This window comes from Nicotiana tomentosiformis, chromosome 7, assembly GCF_000390325.3.
Source record: "Nicotiana tomentosiformis chromosome 7, ASM39032v3, whole genome shotgun sequence".
In the NCBI taxonomy this organism is placed as follows: Eukaryota; Viridiplantae; Streptophyta; class Magnoliopsida; order Solanales; family Solanaceae; genus Nicotiana; species Nicotiana tomentosiformis.
Window position 1 is genome coordinate 92,523,416 of NC_090818.1, and position 25,869 is coordinate 92,549,284.

The 25,869-nt window shown below is 39.2% G+C and overlaps 1 protein-coding gene across 1 annotated transcript; it reads left to right on the top strand.

The window, feature by feature from the left end:
* Positions 1-16,131: 16,131 nt before the first annotated feature.
* Positions 16,132-19,333, top strand: LOC108946822 (uncharacterized). Its single transcript, XM_070180781.1, has 4 exons — positions 16,132-16,839; positions 17,738-18,414; positions 18,574-18,790; positions 18,896-19,333. Exons 1-4 carry the CDS (start codon positions 16,132-16,134, stop codon positions 19,331-19,333), a joined length of 2,040 nt encoding a protein of 679 aa, XP_070036882.1.
* Positions 19,334-25,869: the final 6,536 nt, after the last annotated feature.

Here is a 25,869-nt window from a genome sequence, read left to right on the forward strand (position 1 = left end):
CTAATAAAACCGTCGCAATTTCACGGATATTTTTATAGTGAAGCAATACGTTTGCTTCTATGTTTGGGCCTGGTCTGTTGACCATGTTTGTTGTTGGATCTGAACACAGAATCCAAGTGTGCTCTATCCACCCTTGTGCACCTGGAATTTGGGCATATTGGTTTACATGAAGATCGAGGCTGGTGAATGCACAGATGCATCATTGGGTTACTTTGTATTTTTAATTGGGCCTGTAATTATTTTATTTGGGCCTGTAATAATTTGTAAGAACAAACGCTGGAAAATTAGTGAAAAGGGGTTGGGATACTCTAATTTTCGTATAAACGGGTAGAAAGCATGCCTATAGGGTCAAATGATCTTATTTGCTACTTGTTCGTCATGCTTTATGTCTGTGCACTACTTGACGATATACAACATGCCTATAGGCCCTTAACCTCGCATATCCATTTAAAAATCATGATTTAGGACTCTAATTAACTGTTAATATTGATGCTACCAACATGACTCATAACTTTTCTAGAAAGCATGTCTACAGGATCCCGACCTCGTTTGCTATTTGTTCATCTTGTCTTATTTATGTGCCGTACTTGCTAACAAACAATATGCCTATAGGACCCCATGTTAGTAACTGAAATTGTTTTCCTTCAACTGTGCTCTTTACATTCATCCGCCTAGAGATCATGACTATAAGGTTTGCAAATAAGAATTCGCCACTATTGTTTTGTCTAAAAACAGTCTAAACCTGATCGTTTAAAAATATTGCCTATAGGACTCAAAATGATGCAGTCTGCCCATTTGACAATCCATGTATGAATCCTGTACCTAATTAATTGCAACTGGTCATCCGCGCATTCACATAGAAACTATGTCTTAAGACTGACTAATCAAAATGCAGTATTCTGTAACTGCCCGTCTTAATTTACAATCAGAAGAGCATGTTCATAGGGTATTCACCTAACTATACTGCCATTACCCACCACCGTTAATTGTTATCCTCTTGACGTTCATGCAAGTCTATTTGTTGAGGTAAACACGAGCCCTTTGTGCTAATTGCATCTTTACATGAAGTCCTATTTGTTTCAACTATGTGGTGCCTAGTTTTTTCTAATTTTGAGCAGCCTAGATCGAGTCTAGAACCACCTATATAGTGGTCCAATGCCTCCTGGGTCATAGGCATGGGACGGGTAGGAATGTGTAGGGCACGACTTAGAATTGAACTAGTGGGCTTTAGGTAAACAACTTAAAGATAGTAATCGGGTAGCAGGAGATAATAGTCTATGCTCGCTGGATAATATAAGCAACTTTTGTACTCCAAAGGGTTGCGAAGTATTATTTATATTGCACGGGGTGATCCTTTAGGCTAAAAATTTTAGGACCCCCATCCCCCCCACATTATGTCTAATAGTTCTTTGTATATCTGTTTGCTTAGAAATTTAGACTTGACTAAGCTATATCTTGTAACCCCCAAGAGTTGTACCACTTAGTTTATTAATGAATGAATTATGTTCCTTCAAATTATCTCCTTTACTTGTGTATGATTTCTTCAAATAATTACTTCATCCTATCTTGAGTGACCAACTACTCTTTACTCCCTTGATTTGCATGCTCACTTTGAATAACTATTTACAATCCGATAAATCCCACATTGTTTAAAATTCGGATGGGAATCACATTTGTGGACCTTGAAGAATGCCTAACACTCTCTCTTTGAGGTAATTTGAGCCCATACCCGATCTTTGGTAATACAGACTAGTCAAAACAGAGTTATTTGCAAATAGGTGTCCTAACGTATCTTAAAAATCCTTAGGTGACGATTCTTCTCTTTTAATACCTATTTAAAAGAGTTGTCACATGTCAAAACCTACTTTCGCGAGAAAAGGAGGCGCGAAAACGACCCTAGAGGGATGGATCCTTATCCACATGTTGCATGGACAACTCACATGCCATAGTATAACAACCACAAGGACCACTCACGTGCTATCATAACTCAACCCGCAAGGATCACTCATGTGCTGCCAATCAAGTCTATATCACACAGAAAGCATATACAAGAATACATGTATATGAATAATAGATAATAAATCACATACTCTTGGACTGATAAAAGTAACATGCTATGGTGTATACACGTGCGAAGTGTGCTACCACAGTTTAGATTAGGCAGATATGCCTGAAAATAGAAATTATCATGTTTGAACAAGAAATTAACCTACACATAATCTCTAGCATGATTCAAGTAGCTGAGGAAGGGGTACAAAAATATGAAGCATGATAGAAAGAAGCATAGTATCTATTACAAGTCATAACACGACCTAAGGACTACCTCGAATATGGATAAAACTTGGTGCGCACACACATACTTATCCCCTGCATGTGCGTCACCCTCGACACGTAGTCATCATTAACAATTCAAGTAACTAGTCCCCCAAACCAAGGCTAGTCAAGATACTTACTTCAAATAAGAAAAATCAACACTCTAAAATAGCCTTCCCTCGCAAATCCGCCTTCGAACGGCTCGAGTCTAGCCAAAACAACTCAATAACGTCAAATAAAGATATAGGAAATCAATTCTAAACAATTAAGCTTTAATCTTTACACAATTTTAAAAAGTCAACAAAAGTCAACTCGGGCACATATGGTCAAAACACGAGTTAAGGGGTAGCTCCCAAATACTCATAACTCTATGAGTCCGAATATATTATTAGATTCCAAAATCAAGTCAAAATCAACCCTCAAATTCCCAAAATTTATTCTCTTAAGTTGTAGGCAAAACCCCCAATTTTTCTCTTTTAAATACATGTTCCAAGTGCAAAAATCTATGGGGAATATATATACATAATCAAATCCAAATAAAAAATACTTACCCTCAAAGTCGTGATGAAAATCTCCCTCAAAATTACCTCTAGCCAAACTCCAAAACTCCAAATAATGAAAAATGAGCTATACCTTCGAAATATAAGTCTGCCCAGCGATTTTCGCATCCGGGGACAAAAACCTTACATCTGTGAGCCTTCATATGCGGTCCAAAATTGTGCATTTGTGACCTCCACTCAGCTGACCATTCCTTGCAGGTGCGAAACACCTTTCACAAATGCGAAGTCCGCATCTGCGAACCACCCCCGTAAAAGCGACCATCGCAGAAACGCCAAATGCTTCGCAAAAGCGACCACTGCCCATCTAGACTCCTCTTCGCATCTGCAAAACCACTTCTCGCATGTGCGATTTTGAACCTGTGCACCACACTTCCGCAGGTGCGATGCACTAGCACCAGACCTGCCAAAAAATATCAAAATGGTCTGGAATCCATCCGAAAGACACCCAAGCCCTTTGGGACCCCATCCAATCAACCAACTAGTCCGAATATCTAATACAAACTTATTTCAAGGCTTAAACCATCACAACAGCATCCAAAATCACAAACCACATATCAAAACCCAAGTTGCATAACTCTTAAGTTCAAGAACCTCCAAACTTCAAACCAAGCATCTGATTCAATGCTAACCAATCCGGATTATATCCAAACTTTGCACACAAGTTCCAAATGACAAAACGAACCTATTCCAAGTCTCGAAACAACAGTCCAAATCCGATATAATCAAAGTCAACTTCTGATCAAACTTATGAACTTTTCAAAGCTTTGTAATGACCCGATCGGTCATTTTGATCATTTTCATTTTTGTTTGGAGTTTCTAGGATGCGATTAGCTTCTGATTATGTAGTATGACTTGCGTGTATGGTCAGTTTTGCTTTTTGAGTGCTTCGGGATTGATTTGGAAAAATGATTCTCATTTTAGAAGCTGAGTTGGAAGAATTGACCAACTTTGACTTTTGCGTATTTGATCTCAGATCTAAGTTTTGATGATTATGTTAGGTTCAGATGGTAATTTTGGACTTAGGCATGTGTCCGGATGTGTATTTGGAGGCTCCTAGGTTGTTTTGGCTTGAATTGGTAAAAGTTTGATAGTTGAAATTTTGGAAGGTTGATAGGTATCATGACTAAAAATGCGGCTTGACCTAGCTCCGGCGATTACGGGAGACTTGCGGCTACTCTGATCTTGCTACTTCCATGGCCACTCCGACCACTGGCCAGCCTCCTACGAAGGTTGGTCACTCGTCTCTCAACATCACACAACCCCTTCCAACATCCATAAACCCTACTACAATCCCAAACTACGCAAATCTCCTAAAACCTTAAGTATTAAATGCTCCCATGTAAGTTACCCATGTAAACCCAAAACATGTAGAATTTTTACATGGCGAGCCTATTATTCAATGGAAGAAGATTGAAGTAAAATAGTCCATTGCTCAACAGGGATAACAGTTAGCAGTACTTGGCAAGTTCTCGTATGGAAAGCCTGTGATTTAAGAGTTGAGGAAGATAATTCCCATCCAATGTGAGTTGAAAGGGCCATGCTCGATTTGATTGATTTAAGACATATACGTCCTTATTAAACTGTCATTGATGGAAGATTATATTCATCTGCTATCCAAGCGTGCCTTTTACTTGAAGGTACAAGGGGACTCATGACAGATACGATGCACCAAATGGAACCCATGGTGGAAGCAAGAAGAAGAGATACCTATAGCCATTGCGTGGATCTCGTTCTTAGATCTGCCCCCTAATTTATTTGGCAGGGAGTTTGTGTTCTCTCTAGGAAACGCAGTTGGTAGGCCTCTACATGTAGATTTGGCCACTCAAAATGGAACAAGACCTAGTTGTGCCAAGGTGAAAGTAGAAGTGAACCTACAAGCTACATTGCCCTAATGAATCAAGATTATTGAAGAGGAGGATGAAACTGGTCCTGAAGAATCAAAATGGGTAAAAATTAAATATGATTACATGCCCAAATATTGTAGAACATGTAAGAAGCAAGGACACAATGAGAGTGAATGTTGGATTATTCATCCAGAGTTACACAAAAAATTTGATAAAGAAGATGAAGACCAAAGGAAGGAAGGGGATAATGTTAGGCTAGGAGATGTTACTAGGACAACTGCAGCTTCGTCTAAAGTTTTAACAAGTGGTAAAGTACTGGAAAAACTTGTACCAAATACTACCAAAAATGAGTGGATGCAAAGGAGGAAGAACAAGTATCAAAGAGATAGTAGAGGCTATTGTCACGACCCAATTTCCCTCTGTTTGGGTATCGTGATAGCACTTAGTTTTAGGGACTAGGTAAGACTAACATTAATTGAAACAACAACATTATTTAAATAACATCTAACAAATTGAAATAGAAATCTCTTAAAATTTACAATTCCCAAAATCCGGTAGTACAAGTCATAAGCTCTACAGAGTGTTTGCTAGAAAACCTCTAAATACAACTGTCCAGAAATAGGAATAAACAGTGCAAAATAAAAACTTGAAGGTGACTCCAAAGCCTGCGAACGCAGCAACAGGTTTACCTTGAGTCTCCACAACAACAATCCACATAACTAGCTAACGAACAAGTACCTGGGTCTGCACAAAAATGTGCAGAAGTGTAGAATGAGAACACCACAGCAGTGCCCAGTAAGTATCAAGACTAACCTCGGTAGAGTAGTGATGAGGAGCAATCAAGACACCCATTGGTCTAATAAACTGAACAGGTATAAGTATATGAACAACAGAAGTATGATGTCTACATAAGGACTATGCAATATGGCTTACAATACAGTAATGGCAATAAGGAAAGAAACAACAAGTATCAACGGAATATCATGAAAATGACACACACAAAGTGAATGGGACACAACCTAAATCCGGAATCACAAATACAACAAGGACAAGTAATAACTCAGCAACTACAACCGCTATTACATCAGGTTTTAGTCAACAACTCCACGAGGTACCAGACCTCGGACAAATAACAACTCATGGGTCTCAATAACTGAGCCCTAAAACTTGGCATCCTATGCCCCCATAACACCTCATAACCGCACTGACGACTCATGTGCCAATAGAGCCATTCTCACATAGAAGGCAAGTAAACAAGGGTGAGCATCTATGCTCAACAATATCAAGAACACCTCTTATCCAATAAGAGTGCTTAACTACGTGTATGCTTGTGCAAATGTCCTAACATAGTCCATATCAGCAAATAAGCATAAGGAAAAAGAATGGACAACACGTAGAATATTTTCTCACAACTTTCACAAGATAAAGCTCACACAGGTACGTATACCACTACACAAATATCATAACAAGAATGCCCCCAGGCCACAAATCAATCCCTGACACAGCCCACCTTGTCTCGCCACGTGTGCAATAGTAACATAAATGCCTGCCTTGTCTTGCCACGCGTGTATAATAATGTTCCCACCTTGTCTTGCCACATGCGCAATCCACATATATATATATATCTCCCGCCTTGTCATGCCGCATGTGTAAATATCAATAGTAACAATAGCACGGCAGACACCTCATGCAACCCCATAACAACAACTGTATGACAGAAACCTCGTGCATCACAATAATAACTACCGCACGACAGAAACCTCGTGCATCACAATAATAACAACTGCACGATAGAAACCTCGTGCATCACCACAACAAGTATAACAATAACAATGGCAATAATACAAAGTATGACAAGTAAATCAACTCAAGAACTTTAATTCACAAAGAAACGGTAGAACAAGTTCACAAGGAATAACTATAGTAAAGAATACTAGGCATAAACAGAACAATTTAACAAGGGAAAACTAATATGTAGCAATGATCCCACAATATACAATTCAGCAACAAGGAAGCTAACACGAGTCAAATAATTCCAAATAAAGACAAGTCGACTAAGATATAAGATATCTAAACTTCTTTTAAGGTTGAGAAATTACGAAGGATATTCAACAATTCAATTAAGGATAAGCAGCGTAAAGATAATCATAACCCCAATTAAGATTGAACCATTATAAGATGAGATAATAATAATTCCAAATAAAGATAAGCAGATATGAAAAGATAGCATGACAATAGAAGAGGTAAAATCTTCAGTTAAGTCAGATAAGAGTCAAATAGGCCGTAAGAGTCAATCCTAAAAGCAATTAATTCTAATTAAAGCATGTAGAGGTGAAACTAGTAAATAGGAACTTAATCATATCAAGAACAACTTCATATTCAGTGAATATAAGGAACTAAGAACCCTAAAAGGCTTCCACAAATAAGTCTGAGCACGCACTTGTCACCTCGCGTACACAGACTACAGTCAACAAAGAAGACTCAAATCCTAAGGGGAAATGCCCCACACAAGGTTAGGCAAGATACTGACCTCAAAGAAGACAGACCGATACTCAAAAATGAACTTCTCGGGTGAAATGACCTCCGGACGGCTCAATCAAAATAACAAGGTTAGGCAATCCCCCACACAAGGTTAGGTAAGATACTTACCTCAAAGAAGACAGATCGATACTCAAAAATGAACTTCTCAGGTGAAATGACCTCCGGACGACTCAATCAAAATAACTTCAAAGCACAAATAAAACTCATAAGAGACTATTCCGGATCATAAAGCCTCAATCTTTATAAAAATCTAAAAATCGGTCCAAAAGTTGACCCCAGAGCCCACACCTTGGAACCCGACATATTTCACAAAATCCGAACACCCATTCCAATATGAGTCCAACCATACAAAAATTATCAAATTCCGATACCATTTCCTCCCTCAAATAATGATTTTTCATTTTGAAATTTTTCTTCAAAAACCACCATTTTCCTCAACTCAAAATACAAATTAAATGATAAAAATAAAGATAAAAATCATGGAATATATTAAATTCTAGGTGAAGAACACTTACCCAATCGGTTTTCTTGAAAAACCCATAAAGAATCGCTCAAAACCGAGCTCTAGAACTCCAAAAATGGTGAAAATGGCAAACCCTCGGAATAGAGGACTTTATATGGTGCCCAGGTCGCGATCGCGGAGATTGGGTCGCGATCGTGGAGAAGAGAATTGAGGCTGCCAAGAAAGACCCTTCGCAATCGCGAGTGAAGGGGCGCGAACGCGATGAACAATGGGCAGGAGCTTGCACGAACACGGGGCAAATGATGCGAACGCGAAGAAGAAATAGCCAACAGCCCCCAGCTCCTAATTTCTACTACGCGAACGCGAGGGAACAAATGCGAACGCGAAGTAGAAGAAAATAGACCTTCGCGATCGTGAGAGGTACTATGCGAATGTGATGAAGAAAAAATGGGGCAGATCAACAGAAAACTACACGATCGCTACTGGAGCTATGCGATCGCGAAAGAGAGCACCAGACACCAGAAACCAACAATCCAAAAAATAGAAGAAATAGGCCCGAGGCCCATTCGAAACACACCCGAGGCCCCCGGGACCCCGTCTAAAAACAAAAACAAGTTCCATAACCTAACACGGACTCGCTCGAGGTCTCAAATCACATCAAACAATGTCGAAACTATGAATCATACCATGAATCGAACTTATAAACTTTCAAATCTTACAACTTCTAAAACCCATTCCAAAACCTATCAAATCAATCCGGAATGACGTCAAATTTTGTAGGCAAGTCCCAAATAAAATAACGGAGCTGTTCCAACTCTCGGAATCGCATTCCGACCTCGATATCAAAAAGTCCATTTCCGGTCCAAATCTCCAAAAATTCGACTTTCGCCATTTCAAGCCTAAATCAGCTACAGACCTTAGATTCACAGTCCGTACACGCTCCTAAGTCCAAAATCACCCAATAGAGCTAACGGAATTGATAGAACTCCATTCCAGAGTCGTCTTCACACAGTTTCGACTATGGTCAAAATGCTAAGACTTAAGCTTCTGTTTTAGGGACTAAGTGTCCCAAATCACTCCGAATCATTCGGTAATTGAATTCAACCACGCACATAAGTCAATACACATAATACGAAGTTGCTCAGGGCCTTATGCCGTCGGACGGGACTTAAATTCTCAAAACGATTGGCCGAGTCGTTACATCCTTCCCCTCTTAAACAAACGTTCATCCTCAAACGTGCTAAGAATTGCCTCGAAGTCTTCAAATCACTAAAAGTACCTATCCAACATACACCAGTGGGTGACCTCGCGTCACACCAATCCACATAAGCCTGACGACACCATCCCAACTGTAATTCACCCTTTCTACCAAAACCGATAAGCCTTAGAGTCAAAATTCTCACCTCCCATTTATATTCAAAAGACCCGATTCTAAATCCATAACCGGTATCAGTCTCAACCAGCTGTAACAACTCATGCCTACGCCCACAAGGTACGACCACTCAACATGACACACCACACATAGGCCCATAATAACAATTCTGATCATAATAGCTGCCCGAAATCAAAACCAGCCTTATATCCGATAGGAACCCGATTCAAACCTCCACAACACTGACAACGATGCAAGAAACATGAAGACCCCTTCATTACACACCCGAATCAACAAGTCACAACTAATACCACCGGGCATACACCCCGCAAGCTAAAACTCAAGAAGCACATAACGAAAATGACTGAATATGTAAAGAGAACACATAAGGGAAATATCAAACATGCCCGACAGGCATAACTCTCTAACAGTACCATACTACGAATCATTTCAAAAGAAAAAATCAAAGTACATGAACAAATCATAAGGATCTCATCCTGGTATAACCTTCCACCACCAACTTGTCACGACCCAATTTCCCCTCTGTTTGGGTACCGTGATGGCACCTAGTCTTAGGGACTAGGTAAGCCTAACATTGATTGAAACAACAACATTATTTAAATAACATATAACAATTTGAAATAGAAATCTCTTAAAATTTATAATTCCCAAAACCCGGTAGTACAAGTCATAAGCTCTACAGAGTGTTTGCTAGAAAACCTCTAAATACAACTGTCCAGAAATAGGAATAAACAGTGCAAAATGAAAACTTGAATATGTCTCCAAAGCCTGCGAACGCAGCAGTAGGTTTACCTTGAGTCTCCACAGCAACAGTCCACACAACTAGCTAACGAACAAGTACCTAGGTCTGCACAAAAATGTGCAGAAGTGTAGAATAAGCACACCACAGTAGTGCCCAGTAAGTATCAAGACTAACCTCGGTGGAGTAGTGACGAGGAACAGTCAAGACACCCACTGGTCTAATAAACTGAACAGGTATAAGTATATGAACAATAGAAGTATGATGTCTACACAAGGACTATGCAATATGGCTTACAATACAGTAATAGCAATAAGGAAGGAAACAACAAGTATCAGCGGAATATCATGAAAATGACACACACAAAGTGAAAGGGATACAACCTAAATCCGGAATCACAAATACAACAAGGACAAGTAATAACTCAGCAACTACAACCACTTTTATATCAGGTTTTAGTCAACAACTCCACGAGGTACCGGACCTCGGACAAATCACAACTTACGAGTCTCAATACCTGAGCACTAACACATGGCATCCTGTGCCCTCATAACACCTCATAACCGCACTGACGACTCACGTGCCAATAGAGCCATTCTCACATAGAAGGCAAGTAAACAAGGGTGAGCATCTATGCTTAACAATATCAAGAACACCTCTTATCCGATAAGAGTGCTTAACTACGTGTATGCTTGTGCAAGCGTCCTAACATAGTCCATATCAGTAAATAAGCATAAGGAAAAAGAACGGACAACACGTAGAATATTTTCTCACAGCTTTCACAAGATAAAGCTCACACACAGGTACGTATACCACTACACAAATATCACAACAAGAATTCCCCCAGGCCACAAATCATCACAAATCAATCCTTGACACAAGCCACCTTGTCTTGCCACGTGTGCAATAGTAACATAAATGCCCGCCTTGTCTCGCCACACGTGCATAATAATATTCCCACCTTATCTCGCCACATGCGCAACCCACATATACATATATATCCTGCCTTGTCACGCCGCATGTGCAAATATCAATAGTAACAATAGCCCGACAAAAACTTCGTGTAACCCCATAACAACAGCCGCACGGAAAAAACCTCGTGCATCACAATAATAAAAATCGCACGACAGAAAACTCGTGCATCACAAAAATAACAACCGCAGGACAGAAACCTCGTACATCACCACAACAAGTATAACAATAACAATGGCAATAATACAAAGTATGACAAGTAAATCAACTCAAGAACTTTAATTCACAAAGAAAAGGTAGAACCAGTTCACAAGGAATAACCACAGTAAAGAATGCTAGGCGTAAAGAGAACAACTCAACAAGGGAAAACTAATATGTAGCAATGATCGTACAATATACAATTCAGCAACAAGGAAGCTAACACGAGTCAAATAATTCCAAATAAAGACAAATCGACTAAGATATAAGATATCTAAATTTCTTTTAAGGTTGAGAAATTACGAAGGATATTCAACAATTCAATTAAGGATAAGTAGCGTAAAGATAATCATAACCTCAATTAAGACTGAACCATTATAAGATGAGATAATAATAATTCTAAATAAAGATAAGCAGATATGAAAATATAGCATGACAATAGAAGAGGTAAAATCTTCAGTTAAGTCAGATAAGAGTCAAATAGGCCGTAAGAGTCAAACCTAAAAGCAATTAATTCTAATTAAAGCATGTAGATGTGAAACTAGTAAATATGAACTTAATCATATCAAGAACAACTTCATACTTAGTGAATATAAGGACCTAAGAACCCTAAAAGGCTTCCACAAATAAGTCCGAGCACGCACTCGTCACCTCACGTACACAGACTAAAGTCAACGTAGAAGACTCAAATCCTAAGGGAAAATCCCCCCCCCCCCCACAAGGTTAGGCAAGATACTAACCTCAAAGAAGACAGACCGATACTCAAAAATGAACTTCTCGGGTGAAATGACCTCCGGACGGCTCAAATCTAATCAAAATAACTTCAAAGCACAAATAAATCTCATAAGAGACTATTACGGATCATAAATCCTCAATCTTTATAAAAATCTAAAAAACGGTCCAAAAGTCGACCCCCGGGCCCGCACGTCAGAACCCGACAAATTTTATAAAATCCGAACACTCATTCCGATATGAGTCCAACCATACAAAAATCATCAAAATCCGATACCATTTCGTCCCTCAAATCATGATTTTTCATTTTGAAAATTTTCTTCAAAAACCACCATTTTCCTCAACTCAAAACACAAATTAAATGATAAAAATAAAGATAAAAATCATGGAATATATTAAATTCTAGGTGAAGAATACTTACCCAATCGATTTGCTTGAAAAACCCACAAAGAATCGCTCAAAACTGAGCTCTAGAACTCCAAAAATGGTGAAAATGACAAACCCTCGAAATAGAGGTCTTTATATTCTGCCCAGGTGTTTGTGCATCACGATCGCGGAGATGAGAATTGAGGCTGCCTAGAAAGACCCTTCACGATCACGAGTAAAGGGACGCGAACGCGATGAACAATGGGTAGGAGCTTGCGTGAACGCGGGGCAAATGATGCGAATGCGAAGAAAAAATAGCCAACAGCCCCCAGCTCCTAATTTCTACTACGCGAACGTGAGGGAACAGATGCGAACGCGAAGTAGAAGAAAATAGACCTTCATGATCGCGAGAGGTACTATGCGAACGCAATGAAGAAAAATGGGCCAGATCAACATAAAACTACGCGATCGCTACTGGAGCTACGCGATCGCGATAGAGAGCACCAGAAACCAACAATCCAAAAAATAGAAGAAATTGGCCTGAGGCCCATCCGAAACACACCCGAGGCCCACGGGACCCCGTCTAAACACACAAACAAGTTTCATAACCTAACATGGACTCGCTCGAGGTCTCAAATCACATCAAACAACGTCAAAACTATGAATCACACCATGAATCAAACTTATAAACTTTCAAATCTTCCAACTTCTAAAACCCGTGCCGGAACCTATTAAATCAACCCGGAATGACGTCAAATTTTGGAGGCAAGACCCAAATAACATAACAGAGTTGTTCCAACTCTCGGAATTGCATTCCGACCCCGATATCAAAAAGTCCACTTTCGGTCCAAATCTCCAAAAATTCGACTTTCGCCATTTCAAGCCTAAATCAGCTACAGACCTCAAATTCACAGTCCAGACACGCTCCTAATTTCGAAATCACCCAACGGATCTAACAGAACCGACGGAACTCCGTTTCGGAGTCGTCTTCACACAGTTCTGACTATGGCAAAAATCTGAAGACTTAAGCTTCCATTTTAGGGACTAAGTATCCCAAATCACTCTGAATCATCCGGTAATTGAATTCAACCATGCACACAAGTCAATAAGCATAATATGAAGCTGCTCAGGGCCTTATACCGTCGGACGAGACTTTAATTCTCAAAACGACTGACCGAGTTATTACAACTATATTATTGACATTGTAGCGAATACTACTGCCGAGACAACACATGAGAACAAAGAGTCAAAAGGAAAGGAGAAATCAAACAACAATGGTGCTACTGAGAAACATTTGTCAAAAGTATTGCAAACTAGTAACAATTTTGCATTACTGGAGGAGGGTGAGATTGATGTAGACAAACAAATAAAGAAAGAAGCTGTAGAGAAAGTATTACACAAGGAGAAGATTGAGGGAAGGGAGGCAGCAGATGCAACTCCTAATGCAACTGGGAATGCTACTGAAAAATTGACTCCTAAGAAGGCTGGGATTCAAATTGCAAATAAAAAAGTTCCTAATCCTAGCAAGGAATGGATTAATGAGGCAAATAAAAAGGAAACAATAATTGAATGGGTTCATAGGAGATTTGGAACTGGTAAGGAGGAGCTGAGGGAACTTAATATCATGACTAATCATTCCTCGCTGGACATTCCATCGCAAACACATGATGATTCCATGGACAATGTTATAAACAATGAAGTACATTCTAATAGAGCTTTATGGAGTGATGAGGTTGAGATATTGGAGGAAATTACAAATACAAAATATAGTCCCAGGAGCAAGGAGGAAAGAAGTAACAAGGATGAGAAAAAGGCAGATTATATAAGCCCTAATGCTACAGTAAACCCTAAGGGTTCACAAACTATGGTTGCAGCTGTAGAAGGGGATACTAAACGATCAACTACTTTATCATTTGGGGCAGGTAAAGGATCACATGAAGAGGCTATTTATATGAGTGGATCAATAGAGGAGGCTTCAACAACTACACTGGCCAATGGAACAGTAACTACTGAGTTGCATGCTACAGTGAACCCTAATTTTGGTGATGTTTACAATCTTCAGTTCAAGGCGATACAAGAGGCAATGAGAACCAGGGAATTGGGTACTGGGGGTTTGAGGAAGCTACAGGAAAAGCTCAAGATCAAATTGAACTTGATGTTAAGGCAGGTACACCTGAAACTAGACAAAGTAATAATGCCATTCAACTTATTGCTCATACAGTTGATGATTCCAGAATTTTAGCTAGGAAAAATTTCAGTGTTAGCAGTGGCATATTGGCTAAGGGCCTTCTCATTAACAATAAAGGTCAAAGGGAGCTGGGAATGGCAGCTAAAACCATGAACCAAATCCTTTGGATATTCAAGTGGTAGGTGAAGACATGGGTGAACAAGAAGACTTAGGTGAGGATATTGAAGATGAATCAAGGGCTGTCAATATTCAGCAGGTATCTAGGAATGGAGATATTTCACCAAGGAGTCTTGACACTAAAAAATCAACTGGGAAACATACAAGGAAACAAAAGGAAAAGTCAGTACCTGTAAGGTTACAAATAAAGAGAAGTGGGATCTCTATAACCGAATAATCCTATGGATAATGCCCTAATTTGGAATGTGAGATCGATTAACACACAAAAAGCTTTCACTAGGTTACTTAACCTTCACAGAAAGTACAACTTTTATTTGATTGGGTTGATGGAACCTTGGCAAGATATTAACAAGCTAGAGGAGTATAGAAGAAAGCTAGGGATTCATGATGCCTATGCAAATATAAATGGCAAGATATGGGCGTTTATTGATGAAGATATTGATGTGGAGATTCTCATTGACGTGGAACAACAAATGACTTTAAGGTTGTTTCATAGAAATTTTGGAAAGAAATTGATAGTGACACTTGTATATGCCAAATGTGATGCTGTGGAGAGAATTGAACTATGGGATTCTATGTACTACCTTGCATCCGACATGGAGTCACCTTGGCTAGTTGGGGGTGATTTCAATATTATTTTGTCTGAAGAGGAGAAATATGGTGGCCTTCCTATTTATCTAAGGGAAGTAGCAAATTTTGCACATTGTATAGACACTTGTGCACTATATGATCTTGGATGCAAAGAGAGCCTATACACTTGGTGGAATGGGAGATCGGATATGGACTGCATATTCAAAAGACTTGACATATACTTGGCTAATCAACAGTTTCAAGATATGTTTCCAGCTTTGGAGGTTGAATACTTGATCAAGTACGGTTCTGACCATGCTTCACTAGTATTATATTGTAATGCTGACATTGTCCAAGTTAAGAAGCCATTCAAGCTACTTAATTTTTGGAAAAAACATGATACTTTCCTGAGAGTTGTCAAGGGGCATTGGAACACCGATAGTATGGGCAATCCTTTCATAGTGTTTCAAAATAAAATAAAGGATGCGAAGAAGGTATTGTCAGCTTGGAGCAAAGAGACATTTGGGGACATATTAAACAGATTGTAGCTATGGAAGATGTTATAAAGGTGCATGAAATTGAGTTTGAGTTCCATCCAACAGCTCAAAATAGAGCCAAACTACATAAGGTGGAGGGAGATCTAACTAGATATTATCATCTAGAAGAAGCATTCTCGAGGCAAAAGGCTGGTTTGCAGTGGTTCAAGGATGGTGACAGAAATACCAAATTCTTCCATGCTCATGTTAGAGGAAAAAGGAAGAAGCTGCAGGTATCTAGAATATTGGACAACAATTACAACTGGATTGATTCACAGGAGGAGATGGCAAAGGAAGCTGTTGAGTTCTTTCAAGCTCAATTCACTGAGGAGAAGATACCAACAAACTTTGAAATAATCAGTCATGTACCAAAGATGATCTCTGAGGAGCAAAATGATAGATTATGGGAAGAACCAACAATGGAATAGGTCAAGGCTGCAGTATTTGGGCTAAATGGGGACAGCGCAAGTGGTCCAGATGGATTCACCGGGCAGTTTTACCAAACTGCATGGGAGATCACTAGTGAAGATGGGTAGAACATGGTAAGGGCTTTCTTTTGTGGTGCTGAGCTTCCAAAATTTATCACACACACAAACTTTGTACTGCTGCCTAAGAAGAAGAATGTACCAACCTTCTCAGACATGAGGCCAATTAGTTTGAGTAATTTCTCAAACAAGATCATATCAAGGATGATTCATGAAAGGTTAGTTGATCTATTGCCTACTCTTATATCTCCTATTCAATCTGGCTTTGTAAAGGGCAAAAGTATAGTGGAGAACATTCTCTTAACTCAAGAGATAGTGACTAATATAAGGATGAGAGGCAAACTATCCAATGTGGTGATCAAATTGGATATTGCCAAGGCCTATAATAGGGTCTCATGGTTGTTCTTGGCTAAAGTATTAAGGCAGATGGGATTTGGTGAGGTGTTTATTGACATGATATTCAGATTAGTGTCAAATAAGTGGTATTCATTATTGCTAAATGGACATGCAAATGGCTTCCTTAAATCATCAAGGGGTGTAAAGCAAGGGGATCATGTATCTCCCATATTGTCTATACTGACTGCCGAAGTACTTGGTAGAGCTTTGGATGTATTGTTTGACAATCCCAACTTTATAGGATTTGAGAATATCAATTATGTATCTTATGCTGATGATACAATCATTTTTAGTTCTTCACATTATGGGGCAATCCAGTTGATTATGAATGTATTAGAGGAGTATGAAGCAGCCTCATGTCAGAAGGTTAACAAGGAGAATCAACATTCTATATGCATGAAAAGGCTCCTTCAGATAAAGTCAATACTGTGTTCCTTATCACTGAAGTTTAGAGGCAATCCTTCCCTTTCACTTACTTGGGCTGTCCAATATCCTATAGTAGAAGGCATAAGTGGTTCTATAAGGATATAATTTTCAAAGTGCAACAAAGACTACAATCCTGGAAGGGCAAATTATTATCCATAGGGGGAAGGGCACTGTTGATCTCACAACAACAACAACAACAAAAATAAAAATGACCCAGTGAAATTCCACTAGTAGGATCTGGGGAGAGTAATGTGTACGCAGACCTTTTCCCAATCTCGAGGGAGTAGAGAGGTTATTTTCGAAAGACCCTCTGCTCAAGAAGACGAAAACAGACAATATCAGTATCACCAATAGAAACCACAGAAAATAACATCATGGAAATGAGAAAGTAGATGCAAAGCAAATGCGATAGACAATACATAGACCCGGTACTATCGTAAACGAATAAGTAGTAAGACACAATATTGCCACTAGCTGATATCGACAAAAACCTACCAGACTAGCCTCACAAAGGTACGAAGTAAGGGAGACTCAACTACCTCCTAACCAACAACCCTAATACTCGATCTCCACAACTTCCTATCAAGAGCCATATCCTTGGAAATCTGAAGCCTCACCATGTCCTGCCTGATCACCTCTCCCCAATACTTCTTAGGCCGTCCTCTAACTCTTCTCGTGCCCTCCAAAGCCAGTCGCTCACACCTCCTTATCGGAGCATCTGGGCTTCTCCTTTGTACGTGTCTGAACTATCTAAGCCTCGCTTCCCGCATCTTGTCACCAATGGGAGCCACACCCACCTTCTCCCGAATATCTTCATTCCTAATCTTATCCATCCTAGTGTGATCGCACATCCACCTCAACATCCTCATTTCTGCTACTTTCATCTTCTGGATATGTGAGTTCAACTGCATATGTAATTGCTGAGCTACATAGAATGTTTGCTAGGTTCTACTGTAGTAACTCAGGAAATGCTAGAGGAAAACATTGGGCTTCATGGGAGTCTTTATGTCTTCCTAAAGATGAGGGAGGTACTGGATCTAGATCCCTTCATGATGTTTCTAAAGCCCTATTTTTAAAGTTATGGTGGAACTACAGAACTAAAGATACATTATGGACTACATTCATGAGAAATAAGTACTGTAAGAAGATCAATAAAGTATTGGTTCCTAGGAAAGCTGGATCACATGTTTGGAAGAAAATACTTCAAATGAGGGATCAAATAGAGCATCAGATTTGGTGGCAATTAAAAAGTGGAAATTCTTACTTCTTGTATGACAACTGGACTGGACTTGGACCTCTTTATCATGCTTCAGGTCCAGATAATTGGTCTGATGAATCCATAGTACATTTGGATGAAGTTGTGGAGAATGAGGCATGGAATGAGGATCAGTTGAGAGATTTAGTACCAGATGAGTTAGCAAATCATATTATTGAAACCATTACACCACCTTCAGCTCACAATCAGAATGACAAGCCATGGTGGAAACTGGAAACCAAAGGTAAGTTCTCAGGAAAGTAAGCTTGGCAGTACATAAGGAAAATAAGACAAGAAAGCAAATTGTACAAGTTTATGTGGGTCAAGGGATTGCCATTTAAAGTCAGCTTGTTCATGTGGAGGCTATGGAAAGCAAGGCTACCTTTGGATGATTACTTTTTAAGGTTGGGATACTTCAGAACCTCAAGATGCTGGTGTTGTAGACATCCTAAGGAAGAAGCATTGCCACATGTGTTCCTAAAATCTCTAGTGGCTAAGTTCATCTGGAAATACTTTAGTGCTCCAGCAGGGATTAATATAGAAGGTAAACAGCTTGTACAAGTTGTCAATGAATGGTGGAGAAGACCAGTGAATGCCAGTTTGAACCCAGTGTATCAGGCTGTGCCTAGTTTGATTGTATGGCACTTGTGAAAAATGAGGAACTCGGGATTGCGAGGGAAAAGTGTGTCCACCAATAGGTTGATTTTTCAAATCTCAATCTCCATTCAAATGTTGTTAAAGATAAGAAGGCCAAACCTCACAGGAGTTACAGCTAACTGGCCAGATTTACATGATAAACTATTTCACCATATTCCTAAATTGAAGTATATTAGAGTGTTGTGGCACTTGCCTTCGGTAGGATGGATAAAACGTATTACAGATGGGGCATGTAGAGGGGACAATGGGGGAGATTCATATGGTTTTTGTATAAGATATGGTATTGGTGATCTCTTATATGCACAAGCGGATTCAATTGAGGATGCTACAAATAATATAGCTGAAGCACAGACAATTCTGGAGGCTTTAAGGTACATGATCCAATTACAGTTTCCTCCATGCGTAATTGAAACTAATTCATTGCTAATGAAGAAGGTGCTGGAGGAGGTTTGGGAGCCACCTTGGAGCATAGTCCAACATGTGGAGGAGATTAAGGCCTTAATGACTAGGGGTTTGTTCTAGGTTGAGCATGTACTACGTGAAGGTAATAAGCTAGCTGATCATTTAGCTAACTTAACATTGGAGCAACATGCTATGATACAGGTCCACTCCTTTGAGGAGATGGACACACACGGAAGGAAAATTTTAAACAGTGACAAGCTTCAGATACCCTATATTAGGGTAAGAACAACCAAGCCAAACTCTAAATGATGAAGTATTGGAAGAACATGAGAATGATGAGGAGGATTTCTGTTAGGACTGGAAGTTTTGACAAAGGGGAACTAACAGGAGGAGGAGATTACATGATACTTCCTACTCAAATCCATATGGAGGAGAGTAAGAAGATGTATTATACTAACATAGTTTGCTTTTTTGCAGGTACAATGTTTGGAGCTGAAGTTTATGTTATGGCCAAAGTTTTTTAGGTGGTATTAGCATATTCGATGCTTATTCACAGAAGGTGCAACCACTACATTTACCAGTTCAAAAAGATAGAAAATAAGCAATCAAGGAAGCCTCTCACAAATATACCACACTGGAATTATAATGTGTGCTAGGTTGAAACTATCGGGGAGCAACACACTAAAAGGCTTGAATGCCCTAACATTGTCTACTCCCTGGAGGCTCTACAAAAATGGTACAACAAGGTTCATGAAATAACATTGAGTGCTGGAACACGCAGGAGGCTCATACTACCCAGAAGTGTCTATTTGGGACATGGGAATTTGATTCATTTTGTGACTTGTTTGGACATCATTTAGAGGACCTCCCAGGTATATTCTACAAGCGCTATGCTAGTTGAAGGCAAGCCCAAGAGGATCTTAATTCTAAACACTAAGAACAATCACTCATCGATCACTCAAAGTCACAAGAAGAGTAGGATGTCAAGAAGTTGGACAAGGCTCATATGCATATCTGCGGGTGTCCCAACACGAATGCTAACTCTACAAAGTGGGAATTCTACTCCCATGAGTAATGTGAAGCAGCTAATCACTTTGGATTTGCAGCGCTCAAGTTACTTCTCATGTATGCAATATTCAAACATATGGGGCAATCTTGGGATGATCAGTCCTAAGCCAAGCACTTGGCTAAGTTTAATTATATATATGCAAGTTGGATTAGCTCATTATATATTACTAAGGCTGAATGTACTGTTCAGCTTTGGCAATAGGATTGATGTAATGTCATGCTTTAGCTTTTTTCATTTTGTAAGACTTCCAGACAACTTTTTTGTATTTTGTTCTTATTATTAATAAAAACCACCACGAAGCATACAACTTAGTGGTATATTTGCTAAAGAAAAATAAGATTGATAGGTTTGACCAAGAGTTAACTTTGTTGATATCAGATTTGGATTGCATTTCTGGGAGTTGGTATAAGTCTGTTGTGTCATTTTGGACTTGCATGCAAAATTTAAGGTCATTCCGAGTTGATTTGACATAGTTCGGCGTGAGTTTTGGAAGTTGAAAGTCCAGTAGTTCATTAGACTTTAATTAAGGTGCGGTTCGTAGTTTTGATATTGTTTGGTGGGATTTGAGGTCTCGAGTAGGTTTGTGTTATGTTTGGGATTGGTTGGTGTGCTTGGTCGGTGTCTCGGAGGCCTCGGGTGTGTTTCAGATGGGCTACGGGCCATTTCCTCATTTCCTCCGTGTTCACAAAGCTTGGAAGGTTTTAGCCTTCGTGATCGCAAAATGGATGTCGTGATCGCGTAGAAGGGAAGCTGGAAGGGGGCATCAAGTAATTGTTCTCCGCGTTCGCGGGAGGGTCATCACATTCGTTTAGTTACTGGGGAATTGGTCATCGCGTTCGCGACTATTATGTCACGTTCGCGAAAAAGGGTTCAGCAGCTAGGCATTTTTTTTCTTCGCGATTGCGTGGTTGTTTCCGCGATCGCGATGTGCATACCTAGGAAGGCCTATTTAATACTTGAATTTGACGGTTTTGGTTATTTTATCATATTTTGAGTTAGAGGGCTCGGTTTTGGGAGATTTTGGAGGGGATTTTCACGATTTGGATTTGAGTAAGTATGTTTTACTCATGTTGTTTCTACTATTTTAGGTGATTATAACAACCTACTACATTTGCTTGAAGTTGTTTGTATGTTAGTGGCATTATTTGAGCAAAATACTACAAGAGGAGACTTGAAATAGTTTGAGATATTATTGTTTTTAATGGATTGCTTTGGAAAGATTGTCTCCATGAACTTTAAATGGTTGGAAACCTTGGATTATGACTTTCTTATGATGTTTTTATTATAAATGTATTGTCTACATGTCAAACTTGATGTTGGTACTGTGAATATGAAGAGAAAGGACAACATAACAATGGAAAGTTGTACTTGTGTTTGTTTGAGGGTGAATTTGGATATGAATAAGAGGTTAGAAGTCATCCCATTGCACTTAATATCATGTTGGATATGTTGTTAAGTTAATGAATGATTTAATTTGGGGTTAAAGGGTTCAAAAGGGATTCAATCTGAGCTTATCGTTCGTCGTGTTGAATAGTAGTTTCGTTGGTGATGTTTATGCACTTGTTGTTATGTAGCTTGATTTGTGTTGTGGTGTTGAAAGTATATAGGTGAAGGTTGAATGGGCTCTTATTGGTTTTTTTACTTGGTAAAGCAAGGAAAACGGGGGAGATGCCACCCGTTTTAATATAAAATAAGCTTGTCGTTCACTGTACGATACTTGGATCTTTCGTAGCTTAACATAGTACTATTATTGTTACTGTAGATTAAAGTGTGGTGAGACGAGTTCAGCATGGTTATTAGACAGAGTGTGATAAGGTATGTTAAGGCTAATGATAACGAGATATAATGAGAAGTTTATATTCCTGAATTTATGTACATTATCCTAGTCTCATAAGTTATCGTATTCTCTCTTATCGGGACTTTATATCTAGTTAAGTATTGTCTTCTTCCAGTCAAGAGAGTAGAGAGTCTCTCTCTCTCTCTCTGTATATATATATATATATATATATATACACACACACACACACACACACACACACACAGTATTATAATATTTTCACCACAATCGAGCTATAATCGGTGGGAAGGCCCCTATTTGGAAACCTCTGATTAGACGGTAAGCTATATACCGAGCCTATTGTGGCCGAGCACCTATGAGCAAGCCCAAAATGGCTGATATACAGAGCAGTTGCATGTACCGAGTCTTATAGGGCCAGACAACTATTTTACATACTATATTGATAGAGTTGAGTCAGTATCACCATGTAAGCATATCTTCATATTATCTTTGACTCTCAATTACTTTCAGTTATTATATTAACAATTCAGTTTTAGCTTTCAGTTATTCTGTTGCTTTACATACTCAGTATATTATTTTGCACCGACATCCCTTTTGCTGGGGACGGTGCATTTGATGCCTGCAGGTCTTGCTAGACAGCTGGATAGACCTTCCTAGTAGACAAAGTCAAACATCAACTTGGTTGGTAAGCTCCACTTCCTCGGAGTTACCAGGTCTAGACCTCTGAGTCCATTTTATATATACAGGTTTGATGGGTAGGCCGAGGCCTTGTCCCGACCATGATACAGTTTAATTATCTCTAGAGTCTTGTAGACGAGTCATGTATATTTTATATAGCAGTAGATGTTCATGGTGGCCTCGTCATCCTACATAGTTATATATATGAGCTTTTGGGTCTGTTTACCCCTCAGATGAGAGGGGCGTTATTTTTAGATAATTCATAATATGGCCCTCTCGGTCTTGATTGGTATTGTTAGCTTGCAGGTATGCCTCGTCGGCCTAAGTAGAGGGTTACCCATCCAAATTTCATAGTTACATAGTGGTATGTTCGAGTCGAGTATGTCACTGGGTGCTAGCCATGCCTCCTAAGGTTTGGGGCATGACAACTTTCCAACACTACCACCTACCTTCTTTGTCAAGGAATCTTTGTTTTCATTAGCTTTAGCTGTAGGAAATCCATTACATGTTGATATTGCTACACAAAACAAGACTAGACCTAGTTGTGCCTGTGTTAAAATGGAGGTTGATTCAAGTGCTTAATAAAGCTACTGGAGAGGTAAGATCCAAATGGGTGAAGATCCAATATGACTACATGCCTAAGCACTGTAAGGAGTGCAAGCCATAGGGTCATTGTGAAGAAGACTGTAGGATCTTGCATCCTGAATTAGTTCCAGAAGTTCCAAATGAGGAAAGTGCAATCAGTGATAAAAGATAAGAGAAGCTGAACAATATTGATCCACCTCTTAAGATTCTAACTAGTGGCAAAGTAGTTGGCTATCCTAATGGGAAGTGGACACAAGTGAGAGACAATCGTAGAAAGAACAATAATGAGGCCTCACAAGAGGATAAAACTGGTGAAGTAGTGGAGGAGGTCGAGCAAAGTTCAAAGAAGAATAATGAGGTAAAGGGTAAAGTGTCAGTAGGGAATAAAGCTAATAAGGTGGAACATCATGCTAAGGCCCCAGTACAAACAAGCAATAAATTTACTTTGCTAGAAGAAGGTGAAATTGAACAAGTAAAACAAATCAAGAAGGAGGCAGTTCTGAATGTGATACACAAGGAAAATGCTGATGCAAACAAGGAAAGAAATACAAATCCATCACCTAGTAGGGAAACTACAAAAAAGAGTGGAATTCATAATGCGACTAAGGAGAAAACACATATTCCCATTGTAACTGGGATTGGGGAGGACAATAAGAATGAGTCCACTATAGACTGGGTGCGTAGTAGATTTGGCACGAGCAAAGAAGAGCTGAGGGAGCTCAATGTCATAGTTAATCACTCTTGTCAAGAAATTCCCTATCAAACTCTTGAAGAATCTGAATATAATGTTGCAAACAATGATGTTAATTCTAGCAGTGCTTTATGGAGTGATGAGGTGGAGGCTATGGAGATTGAAGTAGATGAAAATACCAGGCCCAAGAGAATGAAGAAGATAAGCAAACATTATTACCTATGCAGATCTCTACAGTAAACCCTAATCAACTTCAAACTAGGGTTGATGATGAGGTGAGAATTACGATTAGTTTAAGGAAGTTGGGGACATCAATAACTCCACATTTACATACTAAGCAAGGTCCAAGTAGTGCAGCACCTCGACAATCCACAGATTTGAAGGAATCCAATGGAACAGTAAACCCTAACATTCCTTCTAGGTTCATTATGTAGCTGGGGATGATGCAGTAGGTGTAGGTGATGTTAATATGGGCAAGAATGGTCATGAAATGGCCATTGTTGATACAGTGTTTTCAGTAAAGCATTGTACTATAGGCAAGCCATCTGTAACCAATGTAACAGTAACTTCTGCTACCAATATAATAGTAAACCCTAATGGGAAAACTATCACTATTTTACAAAGAGCTGGTGCTGAGCAGGTATCTTCAAAGGGAGCTGTGGATAAAAATAAACACGAGAGAGGAGAATAATTTGGTGCAACAAGGTCAATTACTTCATATGGGTAATGTGGAAGATCATATTCAAATTATAGAACCTAGGAGTGATGATCCTGGGATCTTGGCAGGAAACACCTTTGGTGTCACTAGTGGTATTCTAGCTAAGGGCATTTTAATCAATCAGAAGGGTCAAAAGGAGATGGGAATGATTGCCAAGAATCATGAGCCTAATCTATTGGCAGTTCAAGTGGTTGATGATAAGTAGGATGATTAGGAACAATTAAGGGAGGACATTGATGAGGGGTCAACTGTTGTCAACTTTCAACCCATAGCACAAGAAGGAGATCTATCACCTAGAAGTGTTGACAAGAAGAAATCATGGACCAAACAAACAAGGAAATAAAAGGAGAAATTAGTACCTGTAAGGGTGAAACCAAAGAGGAATGGGGTCTCTCTTTCCAAATATTTTTTATGGATAATGTACTAGTTTGGAATATGAGTTCAATTAATACTCAAAAGGCTTTCTAGAGGTTGATTAACCTTCATAGAAAGTACAATTTTACATAATTGGTCTTATGGAGCCTTGGCAAAACATCAACAAATTGGAAGTATATATGAGGAAGTTGGGGTTACATACTGCCTTAGTAAATCTTAATGGGAAGATCTGGGCTTTTATTGATGAAGACATTGAGGTGGAGGTCATGATTGATATGGAACAACAACTTACACTTAAGTTGTTTCATAGTGTACTGAATAAGCAGTTAATTGTAACATTGGTGTATGAAGAGTATGATGCTATATAGAGAATTGAGCTATGGGATTCTCTATACCATTTAGCTTCTGTCATGGAAATACCTTGGCTTGTGGGAGGTGATTTCAATGCCATTCTTTCTGAGGATGAAAAGTTTGAAGGATTACATGTTTATCTCAGGGAAGTTGAAGATTTTTCTCATTGTATAGATACTTGTGCTCTATATGATCTTGGTTTCAAAGGAAGCTTATATACATGGTGGAATGGGAGGTCGAATATTGATTATATTTTCAAGAGGCTAGACATGTATTTGGCTAATCAACAATTCCAGGATTTTTTTCCTTCTTTGGAGGTAGAACATCTCATTAAGCATGGATTAGATCATGCCCCTCTTGTATTGTCTTGTAATATAAATTTTGTCCAAGT

Coding starts and splice junctions, on each gene's coding strand:
- LOC108946822 (XM_070180781.1), top strand. CDS start 16,132: ATGGTAAGGGCTTTCTTTTGTGGTGCTGAGCTTCCAAAATTTATCACA. Junction 18,415..18,573: donor AAAGGTAAGTTCTCAGGAAA/GTAAGCTTGGCA, acceptor GGGATACTTCAG/AACCTCAAGATGCTGGTGTT. Junction 18,791..18,895: donor AGGCTGTGCCTAGTTTGATT/GTATGGCACTTG, acceptor ATGTTGTTAAAG/ATAAGAAGGCCAAACCTCAC.